This window comes from Bidens hawaiensis, unplaced genomic scaffold (assembly GCF_021521415.1).
Source record: "Bidens hawaiensis isolate Kalapana, Puna unplaced genomic scaffold, B.hawaiensis_p1.1 tig00047769_1, whole genome shotgun sequence".
In the NCBI taxonomy this organism is placed as follows: domain Eukaryota; kingdom Viridiplantae; phylum Streptophyta; class Magnoliopsida; order Asterales; family Asteraceae; genus Bidens; species Bidens hawaiensis.
The window spans coordinates 1-23,117 of NW_027506059.1; the positions used below are offsets into that span (position 1 = coordinate 1).

The window sequence follows — 23,117 nt, forward strand, 5'->3', positions numbered from 1 at the left end:
CAATTTAAAGAAAAATATCACATAACAACAAACGTTTTAAAAAAATATATTTTTTTTTTTCATATATTATGTTATTGATTGGTTATTGTATTTTTCAATTGAGTTTTTAATACGTTGTGTTATATTTATGGGATTGTGTTTTTGAATTGATATTTATATTAAAAATAAAAAATAAACAAAAATTACGGCATTGTGTCTTTCTGCTTATTATTTTGTCTGTTGTTCGTTATTGTGTTTTTTACTCATCATTGTGTTTTAGCCATCGTGTATTACGTTCATTGTCTTTGGTTCGGGATGACATGTGACATTCACTTAATTTGAGAAAAAAAGAGCTTTACGTTCATTGTGTATTACATGGAAGTCATTGTGTAATACGTATTTATCATAGTGTTTTACGTTTTAGGTCATCATATAATATATATTCTATCACTGTGTTTTACGTTTCAGGTTATTGTGTAATAGGAAAATTGGTTTTTATTGGTCTCAACTATTTTATTTTTGCCGACGCTGGTCCCAACTATCATTTTGGCTGGCAACGGTCCCAACTTTCACATACGTTGAATCCACCGGTCCGCGACTAACGGGGAACTAACTCCGTTAGGTAAAATCTGATGTGTCGTCCTAGTTGTCATAAGCCTGATGACATGGGCATCCTACGTGAACCGGCTGTGTATTATAACCAACGTTTTATACTTAAACATTATACAAACATAAATTCCGTTAGTTGAGAATTTGGGGATTTAGGGTTGTATAATTTGGGAATTTATGTTTGTATAATGTTTAAGTATAAAACGTTGGTTATAATACACAGCCGGTCCACGTAGGATGCCCATGTCATCAGGCTTTTGACAACTAGGACGACACATCAGATTTTACCTAACGGAGTTAGTCACGGACCGGTGGATTCAACGTATGTGAAAGTTGGGACCGTTGCCAGCCAAAATGATAGTTGGGACCAGCGACGGCAAAAATAAAATAGTTAGGACCAATAAAAACCAATTTTCCTTGTGTAATATGTATTCATCATTGTGTTTTGTTTATTAAAAATTTGTTTTTATTCATATTATGATTACACAACAATGTTATTATACTATTACAATTTTCAGATTTTATCACTTACGAAATAAATAAATATAAAAATAAAAATACAATAAAGAAATAAAAGACAATGACGTAATTTTTGTTTTAGTATTTATAGAATAAAGACATGCTCATATTAAAGATTTAAAAGACGTTTGTTATTATCATAAACCTTTTTTTTAGAAAAAAATGTCGTATGAAAAAGTTATATACGTTTTAAAATGATGGCTGACGCTAATACCAAGTAAAGAAATAGCAAGAAAAGTCCTAATTTAACTTATTTTCGTTCATCGAGTTTTTTCTAACATAATTTAACCTATTTAGATTTTGATAAGGTGAATGATAGTGAAAAACATTACACTACAATAATCAAATAAACATATGAATAGCGGGGTCCATCACCACCGCTGCCACCACCACCGCTTCCCCCTACATCCGATTACTAGTACCACCACCATTAGGGGGGGGGGGGAGGGGGAGAGGGGTGGTGGATGTGATGAAGTTTCTTATCACACACTCTATCCAATCAAATGGTGCCACATCACCAACCCCAAATCCATCACATGTGATGGTTTTTTACTAGGGGTGGTGGTGTGGTGTGTGATGGATGTGATGAAATAATACACCCAACGGCTCCATTCCTTGGTTTTCACCCCATCACACGCGTGATGGCCATCACGTAAATCTCATCACTCAAGCTTGACAAGACACTGGCGGCGGTGTGCAAAAACCCATCACGTGTGATGGAGCACCCTTCACGCGGTGCCCCGTCCCGTCCCCCCTTATATTCATCCGCTTTACCTAATTATACAACATATTTAATTATTTATAAATATTTTTTACTAGAACGTATTTATAGGTAGTATGCTTAAATAAACATTGCAACTTTTGTTTGGGATCTGACTTGTTTTATTAAACACGTCTCTTAATTGATTGGGTAAACATTTCAGTTTTCAACAATATTGATAAAAGAAACATTTGAATATGTGAATAACTACAATTGGCTGATAGGTATCAATGTATTTGGAGCATGACATCTCCATGACTAGGGCAAGATGCCTTTTCGTACTATATAAGTGAAAAATCAAAAATCAAAAATCAAATAAAATTATTTTCCGCACCGAATTAGCATCCGAACTGAATCAGAACAAAACAAATTTGGTTAAATGGTATCATGGTGTGTGATAAAGTGTTTCTTTATTGCGGGCCAAGGGTTTGAGTCATATAATGAATATCGGTATAGTATTATTATGAGTATATTTTATTATCATTAAAAAATAGATTTTGAAAATTTTGTTTATGAACAGATTTTTAATGTTTTGACTGAGCAGACTCAAAATATTCAAACTATAATTTATATACAATATTCTACTTTTTATAAATAAACTCTTAACTTTATTGTTTGGAAAATTGGTTTTAAATAATCTAAACTATACTCTATTGGTAAATATCAGTCTTAACTTTACACTTGTCTGCTGGCAGTACCAACTATTTGTATATTTGTTTTTAAAGGGTCCGCGACTAACGGATGTTAACTCCGTTAGTTTTGTTTGACGTGGCCATCCTAGTTGGCAAAAACTTGATTACGTGGAACATTACGTGGCGGCTGACCGTGTCTATCCCACCACTAAACCCATCATCTTCAACCTAATACTCTTTAAACCCACAGCCACCACAACACCCCCAATCCACCACCCCTGCAACCATCGCTGGAACCCCGACCACCACCATGCCCATCCATAGCAACCACCACTGGAACCCACCACCTGCAACTGGCCATCTTCCGGCTATCTTCTCCGACCCCCAACTTGCCGGAGTTCTGCCCTAATCTTGTCGGAGTTCACAAAACCCAGATCCGCTCACCCAATAGTTTTACATGGACAGCAGCTCTGCCGCAGCTCATCAACAACCACCACCTTGTTGCCACTGCTCCATACACTCTCCACCGTCGCTAACCAGCACTACCACCGTGATCCACCTTGATATGTCATCTTAAGCCTGCCAAACATCACTAGATCTAAACCAAAACTGACCCACTTACTTGGAAAAGCTACGAGGGGTCGTCAGTCTACACGGTAGAGCGAACCACGCAAGGTTTGGAGGTTCGTCGGAAAACTGGCGGTCGACCCATTTGCACCAACACTGCCACCTACAACCTGCAACAACTCCATGGCGCACCCAATGGATTCCTTCATCAACAACACTGTGACATACCATCGATCGATTTAGGGGTTAAGGGTTTATTCGATCGAATTAGGGATTTAGGGTTCTTTAATTCATGTAAGTAAAAGAGATGGGATGAGTGTTTGTTTGTTTTATATTAAAAGATCTGGCATGCCACATAATCCGTCCACGTAATCTTTTTTTGACACCTAGATGAGCCACGTCACACAAAACTAACAGAGTTAACATCCGTTAGTCGCGGACCCGTTAAAAATAAATACACATATAGTTGGTACTGCCAGCAGACAAGTGTAAAGTTGTGACTGATATTTACCAATAGGACATAATTAGGATTATTTAAAACCAATTTTCCTTATTGTTTATATCACATAAATACTATTTATTTTTTTCTTCGGCTATCCGATTTATTTGAATCAAACTGGATTCGAACTGAATTCAAATTCTTCTTTAAATTTGTTTTACAATTCTTATATCGACTTAATTTTTAAAAGCTAAAAGTTATTGATAATCAGAAAACCGATTCGAGAAACACCTTAGACAAACAAGGTTGGCATGGGACCGGATTTGTTTCTTAACATAAATACCACAGAAAACAAAATTTTAATTTGAGTTAAGTGTCATTTTAGTACCTGTGGTTTGTGTAATCATGCAACTTTAGTACCAAATTTGAATTTTTAGCAAATGGCTACTTCACATTTTCAAAACTTGCCATTTTCGTACTTTTTTCTAACCCCGTTTATTTTATCCGTTAAATCAGGGATAAACTGGTAATTTTCTTTATTTTATATGTTTTATCTTTTCCTTTAACCAAAACAAATTATAATCTAAATAACAAAACAAATTAGAATACTAAAATAATCAAAGTTCGAAGCCCACCATCATATATGTCTTCTCACTATACAACCACCGTCTCTCCCTCTCTTTCCGCTCAAATCCCCCTTTTGTAATTACAGTTCATCTGCTACCACCACCGGAATTGTTCCCCCCAACCATCTACCACCACTCCGTCGTTCCATCTATCACAGCACCACCGACATTCGAGGACCACCACAATCTTTGTCCCGATGCAGATCTGATTTGAAATAGAAGCGGAGAGACGGGCTACACCATCTTCGTCTTCGATACTAAATCTGTGGTTATTTTGAAGCTATACGACAACGTTTGGAGATGATTCTCGCTGTTCGGTAAGTTGGGAATATTCAGATGACGGGATTGAGTTAACGGAAGTATCAACGAGAATGTTTTGTTGGGTTGTTAGTAATTGGAAGCTAGATTTCCAAAATGAAGACACGGCCGCCGACGATGGTGTTCATCGGAGATCTACTGTCGATTGAGTATTGACATGGTGGAACAAATTGAGAAATGGAAGGGTGGAGGATACAAAAAAGGGTGAGTAATTTAATTGGGGTTTTGAAATTGAGATTGAGATTCAATCCCCCAAATCCATCATCAAGATTGAAAATTGAGTTACGAGATTTGGATTGGTAGAATATTAATTGTAGATCTATGGGTGAGTTTGATGTTTTGATTTAAAGGGGTATTTTGAATTAAGGAAAGGAGAAAATAGAAAAATTAATTGAAATTACCAGTGTACCCTCGATTTAACGAACAAAATAGACGGAGTTAGAAAAAAGTACTAAAATGGTAAGTTTTGGAAACGTGAAGTAGCCATTTGCTAAAAATTCAAATTTGGTACTAAAGTTACGTAATTACACAAACCACAGGTATTAAAATGACACTTAACTCTTTTAATTTTATCAACATCTATTATTATTATTATTATTATTATTATGTCGCTTTCGAAAATCAGAAAGGATGGACCGATGAAAGTTGTAAATTTTAGTGGGCCAGGGAATGTTTTAAGAGGTATTAAAGAGAGAAGTGACAGGATCATGATTGGGGTTACAGTTTACTAACATATATTGGGCTGGATAATTTTACCAGGGAAACCGAATCCCTTTGAATGTTAAACCCAACTACAAAATTTAAGGAGTTGAGTTTTGAAAATAAAAGAGTATTTTGGTAATTTGGAGAATAAGGGGCTGGTTGACAAACTATGCACCAGTAAGTGTTGAACTAATGAGTGGGTCTGATTGTCTGAATTATTTGGTTAAGAGATCCTGAGTCAGTAAGTGCTGAACCACAGTTGAGTACGCTAATGTGGTGCTGATTGGTGGTGGAGGAGGTGGTGCCTTAGCGACAGAATCAAGATTATGAACACATGTAAAATGACAAATTGGTAAAATTTTCATTCAGCGTCATTTTGAAACCTATTTGGTAAGACGTTTGCTCATTGATTCAATTGTGCCATTCTGATGAACCGAACACACTTAATGACGACTAATTCAGATGTAGTCTTTTAATGATTTCATTAAGAGGCTACCAAACAACCCGTAGGTGAACATAGCAAAACCCAAAAACGACTAATCAGAATGTTATAAAAATCTTCATATTCAATGTTGTATTTTGATTTATTTTTAAGTCATTATAATTTGTTTTATTGTAATATATTTGTGTATTTTAAAAATAAATCAAAATGTGAAGAATAATCCCTACAATCCAGAAAAAAAAACGGGGAATAACCGAGAAGAAATGTGAAAAACTGATGTAACGGTGATATGACATTCGAAAAAATATGGGAAAAAGTAGGAAACGCCCCAATTATTAAAATATGGGGAAAAACTTTTGAATGATGAATGTTCCAAAGATGCTAGAAACCAAAAGCATACAAACCCCATAAGGTACATATTTAAGAAACACAATCCAAATTAATCCATAAGAAACCGAGTGATTTGATTCTTTTCCATTTAAGCTTCCATTATGTAATTGAACTAGATTTTCATCACGGCGCATTGCGCCGGGGCAGCTGACAAAATCTATACGTTGAAACCGGGGTGTTGGTAAAATATGAAAGTTACGACGATGAGTTGACATGAAATTGGTCAAACTGGCTGCGTTCGTAACAATATAGACACCACTGGTAAAATTTGAGGGTTAAAACCCAAAATATTAATTCGTCAAATTAACATATAAAAGCATAAACATATAAAAAAACAAAATATTCAAGATGATGTTTAGTTGGTTGGCAAACTCAAGCGGTGGTAAAACCAAAGCGTTGTCGGTCCCAAGCATTGAGACGGTAACTTGACACGAATTTGGTCAGTTTTGATTACGTACCTTACGGTACCGGAACTAAAAAATGAAAAAAATATAAAACGTAAGGTGGACCAACAGCCAATTTGGTGGGGGGGGGGGGGTCGTTCGGTAGCGTTGTCGGTCATGGGCTTGAAACCAGAGTGTTGGTAAAATCTGAACGTTACGACGATGAGTTGACATGAATTTGGTCAAACTGGCTGCGTTCGTAACAATATAGACACCACTGGTAAAATTTGAGGGTTAAAACCCAAAATATTAATTCGTCAAATTAACATATAAAAGCATAAACATATAAAAAAAACAAAATATTTAAGACGATGCTTAGTTGGTTGGCAAACTCAAGCGGTGGTAAAACCAAAGCGTTGTCGGTCCCAAGCATTGAGACCGTAACTTGACACGAATTTGGTCAGTTTTGATTACGTACCTTACGGTACCGGAACTAAAAAATGAAAAAAATATAAAACGTGAGGTGGACCAACAGCCAATTTGGGGGGGGGGGGGGGTCGTTCGGTAGAACGGTCATGGGCTTGAAACCGGGGTGTTGGTAAAATCTGAACGTTACGACGATGAGTTGACATGAATTTGGTCAAACTGGCTGCGTTCGTAACAATATAGACACCACTGGTAAAATTTGAGGGTTAAAACCCAAAATATTAATTCGTCAAATTAACATATAAAAGCATAAACATATAAAAAAACAAAATATTTAAGACGATGCTTAGTTGGTTGGCAAACTCAAGCGGTGGTAAAACCAAAGCGTTGTCGGTCCCAAGCATTGAGACGGTAACTTGACACTAATTTGGTCAGTTTTGATTACGTACCTTACGGTACCGGAACTTAAAAATGAAAAAAAAAATAAAACGTGAGGTGGACCAATAGCCAATTTGGTGTGGGGGGGGGGTCGTTCGGTAGCGTTGTCGGTCATGGGCTTTATATAAAGCCGCGAGTCTGCGCGAACTCGGTCGGTTTCTTTCAGATTTGTTATTGTACCGGAACTAAAAATATTGACGTTTGATTAGTTTCCATTACGTTTATTGTTGTAACTAAATTAAAAAAAGATACAAAATACACCGACCGATACGGTGCCGCCAAGTGGCCCAATAAGCCACTTGCGGCACCAAACTTGTAAATTATATAGTTATAATTACTAGTTGTAATAATATTATTGCTTGATCAACAAAGAAACGATACTCCTAAACTGTAACACCAACACTTAACTAACTAATATACACTATATGCTTGAATTATTCTCAACAAGATCTTCTTGACACAACATTAACCACTACCCATGGTAAAGTTGAAGTTTGCACAAGATGTTTTCTTACGTAACAACGAAGAACTAAACCCAAAATTCGAGTTCTCTAAATCAAACAACAGAAAGTTATCCTCAAACTGAAACGTCCCAATAACGATCGGATATTCCATTGTATCACCACCATCAACAAACGCTAGACACGCCACGTCTTGTGTTATTTGTTTCATCGAGTTAGCAGTGGATATAGCCCATTTCTTCCCATCCTGGAGGATCAACTCAATATCAGGAACTTTTATATTTATTTTAGTACCATTCGCAAACGTGCTAAAACAAAGGCCAAAAGGCGCTATCGGGTTTGCAGGAGTGAGTCGTTTTGTAACCATCAAAAACCTCCGTACCACACGGTTATAAATGTCTGTTCTAAGAGTGGTGTAAGGTTCTATTGTACTAAGCTTGGTTGTGACATTTCCTGGAATGTCGATAGACCGCGTTTTAATCACAATGGAGTTCACACCAATAAAGTATCCTAATGATTCCTGATGCTTTAGTAAAGGTGTATAAGAAAGAAAATTTTTTACATCAATATTTTGTGGGAAAAGATAATAAGGACCATTTCCATAGAATAATATCCCAGGAGTAGAAGTTGTGCTAGGAAAACAAAAAGAAAATATTCTTTTAAGTGGTGGTTGATCTAAAGAAACCGGAAATGCATAAGGGGACGACGAAAATGCTAAGACGCCCGTAACATTTTCAGGGAAAGATTCGAACAATGACGAAGGAGCGCAAGCAGCGTTTGAGAAAGCCGCATAGAAACCAGGAAGAGGGTTCCTACCATTACTTGTGTTCACAAAAAAAGTGTCATAGTTAAGTAAAACTTGACTACATGGTCTGTTTATCGGGTTCATGACATTAACCGAGCATGCACAGTACCCTTCAAATGTTGTTGTATTTTTTACTTTAGGGCAATAGGGATTTTTATAAGAGTACGAAGCCCGTACGTCTGTGCATTGATATTCGTCGCAAGAGACGGGTGAGGTGCAAAGCGTGTTGTCAGGGCAACTGCCTTGATACATGTTCCATTGCACGATGCAATCGTGCCATGTTAAAGGAGCGTCGATGTCTATAAGGAAGTTTGAATGCATGAATTGCATGTTTGTGTATGCAGTCATGATTTGAACGCTGTAGAGTGGGTTAAGTGTGTCGGTGTGCTTGTGTAGCGGAGCGAAAAAGGAAGTGTAGGGTGGTGGAGGTTGTTCTATGGTTTCATGAGGGGTGAGGGCTAGAAGCATAAGAATTAGTTGAAGGAGATTAAGCATTTTGGGATGTTTATGTGGTGTCAATTGTGTGATTTTTAAAGGTGATCAAGTTAGGTTTTTATAGATATGCAATTTGTCAAATGTGCACATTCTAAGCATTACTAGTTATAGCTAAATTGGTGGTACGAGGCGTTGATTTGATTTCTTAAAATTCAATATATATGCTGTTTTTCTTTTGACAAATAAGCACTTTTGAATAGGGTAGAATTTTGTTTTATTGTTTTTTTAATGTATGTATTGGGAAAATCACGAAAATATATGTTTTGGAAAGTTAACAAAATAGTCTGACTTTATGAAAGTATCGATCAATTATCAGAGCGCGACATGTGTGTTTTGACACTAACGGATTTAATATGGCGCAATAGATTCAAAATAGACCAGCAGTTTCGATCATTTTGACGTAACATATCCATCCATGGTGTAGCAGATTAGCTGCTACGCCAGAGGCCCGACATTTTAAAAAAATAATGAGTTTCTTAAAGTTAACATGGAGCATAAGATTTCACTATGACACATTTCAGTTAGAAATTAAAAATAAAAAAAGTAAAACGACTATTTAAGTTTTTTTAAACTGAATTTTTTTGAACTGCAAGCGGCTATTTTAGTAATTAAAAACTCAAGTTTATCCTCGGTCAAATTGAGTACTTTTATTTTCCTAACGTGTTTATGATAATTAAAAAAAATGTTTTAAGTTGACACTCCTAAGTCCTAACAAGTTTATAACTACTTCAAAGCAATAGGAAGTCATACACTTTGATTTGTATCTTATGCTTTTAAAGGCAACTAGCTAGGGAAAAGCTGAGTTGGAGACTTGAAGTATAAGACATTGACCACATGCCCACGAGCTAAATGCATGGATACATATGAAAGATGTCTTGCATTGAACTTAAAAGGAAATGCTAAACTTTATGTATAAACAAATCAAGGAATCTGATACACATAAACCTGCTTCTTAACTAGGCGTTATCCGCGAATTTAAAACCATAAATAAGAAAGTGTATTACAAAATACAACCGGTTAAGCCACCAAGGATTTCAAAGACAAGAAATAACATGCTTGTAGGTTAAGCCATTAGCCAGGTGACACTGCATCCCAATTGTGTCAAAATGAAGTGAAGCGGCAACTTATACACGCTCTAGCTAGATGACCAAATTAATTAACTATAGCATAAATTTTTAAGTGACTACGTCAGTATGAACAATTGAACAGATATTGAGCATATATGTATGTGAAGCATAACTTATATCATGCACAATTCTTACCAAAACAAGAATCCCAAAGATAACAAATCCATAGCAATTCAACTCCATAAACTATAACGTTGTGCTTCTAAGGCGAGGATGAACATATGTAAACATCAAAAGATCGATGCAAACTCGATCTGAAGCCTTAAGCAGGTGATCATAATTAAATGATGGATGTTCAAGGTTGTCCCAAACTCATATCCTTAGCCTCAAAACAGTGATGTTGATAAGCAAACTAGGGTGATATACAGAAGTTTATGATTGTTGAGAAAAATACATGGATGTATGTCTGAAGAAGAAAAGCTAGCCTAAACTTATGTTTAGCTAAATTATATTAAAACAAAATAAGGGAACACCGAACACTAACCACACAATTTGGTTCATTATTTATGAATAAATGATGACGGCAAGACCCAAATTGGTGGTGAGGTCCAAATTGTTTCGGTTGCTGAAGAGCCCATCATCAGCCCACTTTTGTTTTTAAGAAAAATGAAAATACGGCCCCAAAAACTACAGCCCAAAATACAAGTCGCCAAAAGTTTTCAACCTCCCCGGCTTCCCGCCTACCATAATACCATATAGTTGTTCAATACATAGAGTAACTCCGGATATACGGTATACCAGTAAAAGCAAAACATGAATGGATCGACTCATCAAGTTCCCATTGAAATAGAATCCTGATGAATGAACGAGAAACTTGATTAATATATTCTACCTCTTAGAAAGAAAACAAATGTTAATTCATTAGAATTAAGCGTACAGATATACATTTATACAAAACTATACCCTGAGCACATTACACACACAACGGAACCGGAAAAAGTCATGTTGGAAGCACAATAATTACCGCAATGCCATTGTTTCTTATCTGTCTGTATATTTATTGAAGTAGAGGAACCAATATAAAGATGGCCGGGCCTTGTGACGGAGAGTGGTGAGCGGGTATCGCTGCTAGATGAGTGGGATTTTAGATTTTAGTTCTCAGCTGTAGCTAACGTGTTAAGTATCCCGCCTGGGGAGTATAGATTGATCCGAAATCTGATTCAAATCCAACATAGCACCCATAGGTACATAATCGTCCATAGGGCAAATCGGATATGTAATTATTAGAATAATTGTTGGAGACTCAAATGATGAATATGCAAGCATGATAACTTATATGCTGTTCTATATTTCCATGAATCTAGAAACTTTTGCTTGCATTGTCTTATTTGGTCTATGTACCGGAAAACAATCGAGTTAGAGCCGTAGCTATGAGTGCTACAGACGGTCTAACGAGAGGAATGAACCCGACTCACTTGACTGGGTAATAACCCCCCATACACCGGTCCAAAAGGGTGCGGCGTGACACATGAGAAATGTGACCAAATAGAAACTAGCTAGTAAATACGTGGGGCATAATATCCAATGTAACAAGTGTTACAAATTGTGTTTATCCAAAGAAATTTTATGGCGTAATTTCTAATGCAATAAGAGTATGACAAGGCACTAAAGGTTACATGAACAAACACAATGTATTGCAACTACGTGAATAAAAATCATTCATTTATTGAGAAAGTCATTCTTACAAAGGAAATCACGAAAATATCCATTTTTAACAAGAAAAATAACAAAATAGCGTTGACATTTTAAATTATCAATCAATCAATCAGAGCGTGAAAAGTTTAGTTATGGTGATGTGGACGCTTGGTACCGCAATTGGATATGTATAATATGAATGATATAATAATTTAATAAACTTATTTAATTGATTGAGTTGGAAATTGTTTTACACATCAAGATAATTTAGAAAAATAATAGTTGTCACTTACGTCTATAACATATACTTTCCCATACAACTCCCACTTAATGCAGCTTTTTGGCCGTAGAATGGTAGATGCATGTATTCAATTGTATGTGGCAATGTACTAATTAATGCTTATACCGCAAGTATGTGGTTTTTTCTTTTTCTAAAATCTAGAGTTGATTGTGTGTCTTTATCTACAATTAAGGGTTGATTACATATATTAATTTCAACCTTTTGAAAACTAACTCTACACTTATAGATGTTCTTCCCTAATTTTATACGTATTTAATTAACCAAAAATTTAGACGACATATAGTAAAAGTTCACGGTTAAAACCACAATTTAAGCAAAAGTGTTACGTTTAAAACCATAATTTAAATAAAAAAGGAAAACTCATTAAAAAAGCCTAATTGATCAAAAACTTATAATAATAGACTTGCTTTTTTAAAATAAATTACCAAAATAACATTGATTTTATGTTCTTGCGTCAACTCTTCATCTTATGTGTCTTCCGCTTATCTCCCAGGCCATTATTTTCTTTCTTCTACGTCTTACGACACAAAACAACACAACATATAACCTCTTGCATCAATCGGCAACACTGCGCCAATGTTAATCTCCAACGCTACCATTGCTCCTGCGCCAAATGTGTTAAGTTGTAATCTACTAAATTCCATGACTATTTTATTAAAATTTTAGTCAACACGATTATTTTGATCATCCCCACCCCCACCCAAAAAATAAATTTTAACTAACCTTAACACACGAACTATCTCTCAGTATTTAACTTTAAAATCTGTTTTTTACGTGTACCTGAATTTAATAACTCTTTGTTATAAATAGAGCATTAAACACTTTGAAAAAAAGTGATGATAATTTCAAGAATATAAAGATGAAATCTTTTGCTTTGTCTGCCTTCCATTTCCGTGTCACTCTCGATCTCTTGACAATTTTCGATTAGACCAACTTTCTTTAAACCCATGCACATAGTTTATTCAATATTTCCAAATATTATATTAGAACTAACAAATATGTAACATAAGTCTTACATATATATCTGTTTTAACAAGTTCTCAAATATGACTTTTATTCTTCTAGTTATTAAAAAACATTCTTTTAGATTTAAGTTTGTTAAATAAACAATATTTATTTTAAACAGTTCACACATCTATATATACCCCTTTGATGTCCTTTGAGAAAACACAAATATTCAAAAATGCATTTACTTCTACACCTATTTGTCGCTATTCTAGCTTTCATATCTCATGAACACAAAGCCATAGCACAATATGTACCACCTTATACTTCCATAGTTGTTCCAGTAACCAAACATACCGATGCCGCAAAGCCTCTATATAGTGTCCAAATCATGACAGCGTACGTAAACTCACAATTCTTGCGTGCAAACTTCCTTATAGACATCGACGCTCCATTCATATGGCACGATTGCATCGTGCAATGGAGCATATATCCAGGCAGTTGTCCAAACAACACACTTTGCACATCTCCGGTTTCTTGCGAAGAATTTGAATGCACCGATGTGAGAACTAATTACTCTTATGATAATAATCCTTCTTGCCCTCCAGTAACCAACAGTTCGACGTTACCTGGTTGGGGATTTTGTACATGTCCGGTTAATGTTATAGACCCCATTACGGGATCATGTTGCTCAATTACGACGAGTTCACGGTTAACACAAGCAATGGTAGAAATGTTTTCACTGGTTTATATGGTGCTTATCCTAATGCAGCATGTGTTAATTCTTCTTCACTTGAACCATTCCCTAAAAATGTTACTGGTGTCATGGCATTTTCGTCCTCACGATACGCGTTACCAGATTATTTATTCGAACCACTTAAGAAATCATTAGCTCTATGTTTGCCAAGCACTTCAAATTCGTCCGCCCCTGGAGTTATTTTCCTCGGGTCTGGTCCTTATTACCTTATTCCCAATTCAAACGTTGATATTAGGAGTTTACTTTCGTATACTCCATTACTAAAGCATCCGGACTCTTTTGGATACTATATTGGTGTCAAGGACATTGTGATTAATAATAAATCTATTGACATCACTGGGGATTTCTCTACTAAGCTAAGTACACTTGAACCTTACACTGTCCTAAGAACCGATATTTATAATCGCGTGATTAAGACATTTTCGATCGCTACAATTGGAATCCCTCTAGCAAGACCAGTTACTCCTTTTAGCCTTTGCTACAAGACTAGTAACTACTTAAAGTTTCCCAATATTGATTTAAGTCTCCAGGATGGGAAGAAGTGGACTATAGAGATGGCTAACTCCATAAAACAAGTAACAAAAGATGTGGTGTGCCTAACGTTTGTTGACGGTGGTGCGACAACTGAACAAGCGATTGTGATCGGGACATATCAGTTTGAGGATAACTTTCTGGTGTTTGATTTACAGAATTCGACTTTCGGTTTTAGTTCTTCGTTGTTGAAGCAGAAAACATCCTGTTCAAATTTCAACTTTACTCTTACTGATGGTAATTGAAGCTGATCTGTAATAATTTGCTGGACATGTATATGTATCCATTAATATTAATAGTTTGCTTCCTTATTAAATAAATTCCTGTTCTATATATGTATACATTTCACCAAGAATCGAATAAACAAATATATGGCCAAGTAAAGCTGATCAAGTTTAGTTCTATAAGAGAATGTTTACTATACCTTACTAATTAATACTTAAGAAACTCAGAATCTAAACTCTTAACATTCCTCTTCAAACTAGACAACATTTACATTGAAACAAATTTAGATAACCGTTCTCATAAGCGAAACAAGTAACAAGAATTAGGCTCATAAACTGGTCCAAGAGAAAAATAATAGCAAAGAGTCTAAGAGAAATAGGAAGTTATTAACTAAAGACCAAATATTTAATAAACGGGAAAATAACCAAAATAGCCATTTTGACCACTCACATTCCAAGACTAACCCTTCCTTATCCAAATTACCCAAACTGGCTATCCAAATGCGAAAAGCCGTCGTCCAATTACTGTTCTTCACCTGCCATCCGCCAGAACTTGGAACAATTACAATCGAGCCATTTGTCCTAATAACGACGGTCCAACTGATCTACAAAAAACCAACGATTCTTAAAAAACGACAATATATTACGGCACCTATAAACAGTAGGACCAATGGCATTTCAAAGTGCTTCCATCGGACAGATTGTTTATCAGTTTATTCGGAACTTGTCCTTCGCAAAAACCGTCGGCCCGACCAGATTGTTATGCCAGCAGAGTGGCTAGTAGCAGAGACTAATTTCGAGGCTCACATATAGCCCATTATAATGCAATATATATTCGTTGATATAAAGCCCATTGTGTTAAACCAAATGAGTATTGGACTTTAAACATAAACTTAGGATATCTTAGATATATTGGTTCTGTTGTTATCATGCTATATGTGACAAATAAACTAATATTTATGTTATTAGTATATATGTTTCAAATCTTAATAGAAATACATAGGGTCTATTTTGTGTCTCGTCGAGCCCAAGATACGAAGATAGTAGCCGAATTCTAGGCCCACTAGACTCAGATCACCTCTCTCCGCATTGGTTAGTCCGGATGACCGTATGAATATCATCGGCTTGGTAAAACAACTTAATTAAAGGATGAAGGCTCTTGTCAAATATAATTAGTATAGTCTAAAACTCAATTTTTACCAAAAAAATTTAACACTTACTCTAGTTTCTTAATATAGTCATAAAGGTGCTTGTTTAATTATTTACAACTACTCTTGTTGTTTGTATGCAACTAAAGAAGAAGGATAAATAAAAAAGATTATGTTAAAGAACATATAATTAGGGTAAAACCAATTAACCAAATCACTAAAATCTGCTATTTTAACACCACGAAGTTAAGTTGTTAATTATTTGATTACTCAGGAAACATATAGAGAACACGCTGAAGTGTATTAGGGAACAGCTTCAAGGGCTATCGGTGAGTGTAAAGTTGAAGTTTGCACAATTAGTTCGCCTGCGTAACTGCGAATTACTAAACCCAAAGGTCATATTTTCCAAATCAAACTCCAGAAAATTATCTTCAAACTGAAGCGTCCTGATCACCATATCACATGTTCAGTTGTCACACCACCGTCAATAAACGCTAGGCATGCCACATCTTTTGTTACTTGTTTCATGGAGTTAGCTGTGGACATAGTCCACTTGTTTCCATTAAACATGATCAAGTCAATATCATGAACCTTTAAAACAATTTGTCTAAAGGTCCTGAAACACAAACCGAACGGTGCTACTGGCCTTGCACGAGGGATTCCTGTTGTATAGATCGAAAATAACCAAATCACAAGGTTATATATGTCGGATTTAAGAGTGGTGTAAGGTTCAATTGTACTAAGTTTGGTAGTGGCATTCATAGGAATCTCTATAGATCTTTGTTTAATTACAATGGAATTGACACCTATAAAGTATCCAAAATAATCTTGATGCTTTAACAACGGAGTATATGAAAGATAGCTCCTTACATCAACATTCGATTACGGAAGAAAATAATAAGGGCCAGGACCGACGAATACAACTCTCGGAGTGGATGTTGTGCTAGGGAAACATAGATCTAGTGATCTCTTAAGGGGTTGGTATAAATAAGCGAGTAACGAGTAAGGTGAGGACGAAAATGCCATAACACCGGTAACACTAGAAGGGAATGATCCAAATGACGAAGAAGGAGCACATGCCGCGTTAGGGTATGCACTATAATAACCATTCAAAACATTTCTACCGTCACAAGTGTTCGTTGTGAAATCATCGTAGTTGAGAAGGGCCTGATCACACAATCCCGTAATTGGGTTCACAATATTTATCGGGCACGTACAATATCCCCAACCAGGTAACTTCAAACTGTTGGTTACTGGTGGGCAAGATGGATTCTTGTATGAGTAAGTAGTTCGAATGTTAGTGCATTGATATTTTTCGCAAGAGACACGATAGGTGCAAAGTGAAGGATTAATCTTGAATTATTAGTAAAGTTAAAAGGTTTATTTTATTAAGTTATAATTTAGTTATTTGAATTGTAGTAGGTTTAGGAAAGGTATGTCTTGGAGAGCAAGTTTAGTAGGTCTATAAATAGGGTCTAGTTTATTAGTTTTATTTGTGAGAGTTAAGAGAGAGTTGAGAGAGAGCCAAGAGAGAGCCAAAGAGTCTCATCTCCATCTACGTTTGATAAGTTCGTGAAGTTCGTTTGGTATGCTTGTTTGATATATGAAAAGAGTCGAGGGTTGTCACCCTAATATCTCGTGTTCGTTTGTTTGATTCGATTGTTTGATCCGTCTGAGCCAACAATTGGTATCAGAGCTTAGACTCGTTGTTCGACCGAAGTTCGGTAGTTAAGATCACCGTTTTTATTGGTTGTGTTCGTCACCAAGAAAAGGAAAAAATAAAGTGTAAGGAAATTTGTTTTTTTTTTCTTGAATCGGTGTCATCTGAATTAGGATTGAATTTGTGATTTACCCAAGAAAAACAAAATCTGTCAAGCAATTTCCTTAATTCTTTTTTTGGATTTCGTGCGTGGAGATAGAGAATTGTCTTGTATCTTTGGGTGCTTCGGCCCACATCAAAATAACATAACACATATATATATATAATATTGATATTATTGTGGAGAAAAAGTCTTGCAAATCATATAATCCATTTGTGGTTTGTTTTCTGTTGTACACGCAAACATATAGAAAGAAAAGAGAAGTCTAATTTTACATGGCCGGTGGTAAAGAAGGGAATTCAGAAAGCTGAAAGAATCGATAGTGGTTTTGTTATGCAAGCACCAAAGTTAACGTCGACCAACTATGCGTCATGGTCGGTTATGGTGAAAATTATTTTGGGTGCGAATGGTTTGCATAATGCGATTGATAAGGAAAAAGGGACTGAAATTGAAGAAAGAAAGAAGTTTATGGCCATGGGTGTTATCTTTCAAACCCTATCTGAAGACGTAATGCTTCAGATGGCCAAGTATTCGGAGCCGAAAGATGTTTGGGAAGCGTTAAGAGTTCGTTATCTAGGTGCAGAAAGAACTCAGAAAGCTCGTGTTCAAATGCTAAGAACCGAGTTAGATGCATTGAAGAGGGGGAGACAGAAAGTATTGATGATTATGCAGCGAAGTTGGGTGGAGTACAATCAAAGTACAAGAGCTTGGGAGCAGTACTTGAAGAAGAGGTTTTGGTAAGAAAATTCTTGAACTCTATGCCGGATAAATATTTACCTGTTGTTTCTTCGATGGAGCTACTCGTAGACATCGAAACAATGGCGTTTGAAGATGTGGTTGGACGTTTGAAGGCACATGAAGAAAGAAACAAGTTCAAGATTGTGAATGGAAGTTCATCCCAAAGTCAGCTCATGTTCACCCAAACCGAATAGAAAGTTGAAAACTACCGAGGACGTGGTAGAGGCCATGGAAAATACAACGAACGAGGAAGAGGGAACCAAAAATGGAATGGTGAACGTAAGAATGATGAACGGGGTGAATACCGGAAAAAGAACCCTGAAGTATGGGAAGATAAAAGGAAGTATGTAATGTGCTACAACTGTGATAAGATTGGGCACTACTCGAATGAATGTAAAGAACCGAGCAAAGGGAGTGATGAAGTGAATTTGACACAGAAAGAAGATGATGTTGATTCTTTTTTGTTCATGGCAGTTGGTTCAATAAAGAAAGTAAGTTTGAATGAAGAAAGGGTTATCCTTGGTGTGTTTGAAAAGGATGAAATGAATGAAGGTACATGGTACTTAGACAATGGAGCAAGTCATCATATGTCGGGAAAGAAAGAGTTCTTTACTACCTTGGATGAAGGAGTTTCGGTTTAAGTGAAGTTTAATGATGGATCCGAGATCGAAATCAAAGGTAAAGGTAATGTGACCGTGGTAAGTAAGACTGGTGAAAAGAAAACGTTTTGTGATATTTTCTATATTCCTAAGTTGAAGACCAAATCTTCTTAGCTTGGGAAAGTTGGATGAAGAAGGATGTAAGATTGAAATAGCAATGGAACATTGAGGTTATATAATCAGAAAGAGAGATTGTTGATGAAGGTTCAGAGAAATCTGAATAAGACGTACAACATCAAGCTTCAGGTATGTTGTAATTCTAACAACTTTGAAGATGAAAAGAAAGGAAGTTATGATGTGAAACCGATTATGAAAGTGAAGGATATTCGGTTTGGAACAATCCCGAATGATTTGTTTGGAGTTCGTGAAAGTATTGGTCAAGAACAAATTGATGAGAAGAAGCGAGATGAGAAAGAAAATGACAATGTGGTTTCAATATTAAGTACGGAAGAAACGAATGCTAAGTTTGAAGAATCGGTGAAGCAAGTATGCTATAGTCAGTTGAAAAGAAGAAATAAAAGTAAGAAGATGAATAATTCAAGATTAAGGGGGTGAATGAAAGATTAATCTTGAATTATTAGTAAAGTTAAAAGGTTTATTTTATTAAGTTATAATTTAGTTATTTGAATTGTAGTAGGTTTAGGAAAGGTATGTCTTAGAGAGCAAGTTTAGTAGGTCTATAAATAGGGTGTAGTTTATTAGTTTTATTTGTGAGAGTTAAGAGAGAATTGAGAGAGAGCCAAGGAGTCTCATCTCCATCTACACTTGATAAGTTCGTAAAGTTCGTTTGGTATGTTCGTTTGATATATGAAAAGAGTCGAGGGTTGTCAACCTAATATCTCGTGTTCGTTTGTTTGATAAGTTTGTTTGATTCGATTGTTTGATCCGTCTGGGCCAACACAAAGCATGTTTTTAGGACAACTTCTCGGGTATATGTTCCATAGGAGTACGCAATCGTGCCATATGAAAGGAGCATCGATGTCTATTAGGAATTTTGCATAGTTGTATTTCATGTTTATGTATTATGTCATGATCTGGACACTATAGAGAGGCTTAGCGTCGGTGTGTTTGTTAACCGGAGCTACTACGGAAGTGTATGGTGGAACATAGGCGGATATAACTTTATGTTATTGAGAGATGAATACTAGAACCTTAAGGACTAGTTGTATAAGCAAAAACATTTTTGAATGGTTGTATATTCTCAAATATAGGTTAATTATGTGGAGATGGTTCAAGTGTATTTATAAGGTCCATGAAAATCACTTTTTGTTGGGTGTTCGTTGGTAACCGGCTATAAGCAATTGTTGGATATTTATAAGGTCCATGAAAATCACTTTTGTCGGGTGTTCGTTGGTAACCGGAAAGAATTGTTGGATAGAGTTATAGAAGGTTGCGGATCAGCCCGTCTCTTGCCTGATTCATGTATTTTGGGTGAAGTTGAATGTATGGAAGATGCAAAAGGTAGTTTTATTCAGTGGCCCATTAAATTAATAAAGGTATATAAAATAAAAAAATTGTATATTGATTTCTTTTGTTGATATACTATTGGTATTTTCAACGTACATATATTAAACAAAAATTCTCATGAAACCGTGTCTCAATATTCTCCGAGTACACTTTATAGGCCACATGTATTTTTTAATATTTGTTATTATTATTATTATTTACAATTATTCGATATAAAAGAAATCTTGCTTTGCCAATGTAGTTTGAAGAAAAATCTAGTCATACACAACAAACGATGCCTGATGAAAGAAACGAGTTTCAAATGTACTCATATGCATTACAAGACAATGAGGCTTTTAGTCTGTTGGTAATCATATTATACATATATATTTATGTATGTGTGTCAGGGGTTCTCACGGTCTGGTTTGAACAATTTTTGGGTTAAACCGGTAGTATCGGTTTTTGATAATTGAAAACCGAAACCGAACCGTCAACAGTCAAAACCGAACCGTTACTAACAGTTTGGTCCGGTTCGGTTTCACGGTTTAAACTTGTTACGTCTTTATAATAATAACCCACAAAAGATAAAATAAAACGTTAACCAAAACGCATAGAACAAGCTTGTTATATGAACATACTACATGTTTATAATTATATGAATCTCATTATTCAAATAAAAGAAATAAAATATAAAAAAACATGTCTCATGAAATAAATTAAAAGCACATGTCTTAAGTTTATAACTATAGATTGTGATCTGCTACTAAACTTTAAAGCTAAAAATAGATTTAGCCTATGTTCATAATAATTAATCGAATAATCAAATATTAAATATAGATAACTAAATATAGGGGAAAGTTCATGCACATTTTAATCTTAACATGAGAACGTAGGAAACAATGTCAATTTATAAAAAAAAAATGAGAACGTAAGAAACAATACATACTGCAATACCAATCTACATAAACAATTATTTATAATAACAAAGATAAGAACCTAAAAATTACAATAAAAGAATCAAAATCAAGAACAAAATAATAACAACATATACCAACAAATACTTATAACAACAAAAGAAAACATCTAATAATAACAACAAAACATAAATTAGCAAATACTTATAACGTCTCATAATCGAAAATTAGCAAATACGAACAAAAAATCACAGCAAACACCTATAAAAATAAACTTAATAATAACAGCAAATTGGTTCTCACCGTTTTCATGTTAAGAATAAAATGTATTTGATCTTGTTTCACTAAATATATGTATTATGAAATATATAATTAAAACTAAAATATATATCAAATCTTATGGTCCGGTCTGGTCCGGTTTATTCAAATGGTTTTTTGTATAAACCGTAAACCAAACCGTTCATTATGGTTTGAAAATTTTCAAACCGACCGACCAAAAGTTAAAAACAAAACCCAACCGTGAAACCAAACCGACAACAGGTTTGGGCTGTTTAACGGTTTAAAAATGAACCGTGAATACCCCTAGTGTGTGTGTGTGTTTCTATATATGGACTAATAACAAAATTATTGGTTAATGAAGCTCTTTAATAAACAGTTTTCTCATAACACAATCGAGCATGTTTCTTTATATAAACCTACCGAGCCCATTCATGATGCTAATCAACTTGTCAAGATTGTTGTTGTATCTAAACATTCAAAATATAAAATAAAATAGCAAAACTTTTAGAAACAGGGAGGTTGTCAAGTCCTCAAAGCATATATGAATTAACAAAACAAGTAGCTATTCAAGCTGAAAAAGCCATGACTTTAGATTGTACCACGTCGCAAGGGATGCATGAGAAACAAATTGAAAAGACTATTGAATTTGAGGCGGTTCTACAATTATGTGTCAATGGTTGGGCATATATTTGTTTTGTGCATTGGTTTACCATGTAAATTCAACTAATTTTTGTTTAAATAATTTGAGCCATTATTTTCTACCGTATAATCAAGTGTTACTAACCTTATCACATTCCTCATATGCTTTTATTTTAGGTATTTGTATGAAGTTGGGAGACAAGAGGGTTTAAATAATACTGCATACTTTCATCCTCGGTATATTGAAAGTGGTCTTGTCTTGGATGATGAAGAGTATGTCATCGGGCACATAAAAAAGGTCATATCTTTTCACAAGGACAAACAATGGTTTATGGCACCACATAGGACCAGGTATTTTTTTTCATATCATGATCAATTTAATTAAAACTTTAACATTCTTTTAGTTATATACGAGTGTTGTTTAGTTTTTATTTGTCAAGTGTTTTTTAATTCAAATCCTTTTCATACTTACGCAGGCGGCATTGGGTGCTGATTTTACTTCAACACAATCTGATATTAAAAACTTGGAAGGGTCACATATATGATTCACTTAAAGGTACAAAGGATCCTTCAGATTACGAGATTACAAAATTATTTGAAAAAGCCATTAAACAGAAAATGACGTGGGTTATGGTTGATGTAAGTTATCTTCCATTTATTCCAAATTGTTTATGTTTATATTTTAATTAACTAATTGTTATTGTGACATTCGTCAATTTCGGGTCACTTTTGTTATGTAAACCCGACCCGTTTGTAACCCGAACATTTCAAATATACAAAATATTGGATCTTGTCATTTAAAATATATAAAATATACAAATTTTGGTTTTTTTTATATTATGCATTGTTTGACCATTTAAACATACCCATTTTTATGCAAACCATAAAATAATCTTTATACCCAACCCTTCACTCATTCCCTATATATACACACCCATCTTCTTCATTTTACTCTTGCTACAT

The 23,117-nt window shown here is 35.1% G+C and overlaps 1 protein-coding gene and 2 pseudogenes across 1 annotated transcript; 1 reads left to right on the top strand and 2 right to left on the bottom strand.

The window, feature by feature from the left end:
• Positions 1–7,614: 7,614 nt before the first annotated feature.
• On the bottom strand, positions 7,615–9,152 carry LOC143616550 (putative aspartic proteinase GIP2). The gene has a single exon (XM_077089348.1). It carries the CDS (start codon positions 8,989–8,991, stop codon positions 7,696–7,698), a length of 1,296 nt encoding a protein of 431 aa, XP_076945463.1. The 5' UTR covers positions 8,992–9,152; the 3' UTR covers positions 7,615–7,695.
• A 4,041-nt stretch (positions 9,153–13,193) lies between these two features.
• LOC143616547 (putative aspartic proteinase GIP2) lies at positions 13,194–14,532 on the top strand (annotated as a pseudogene).
• Positions 14,533–15,975: 1,443 nt separating this feature from the next.
• On the bottom strand, positions 15,976–20,057 carry LOC143616552 (gamma conglutin 1-like; annotated as a pseudogene).
• Between the last annotated feature and the right edge of the window lie 3,060 nt (positions 20,058–23,117).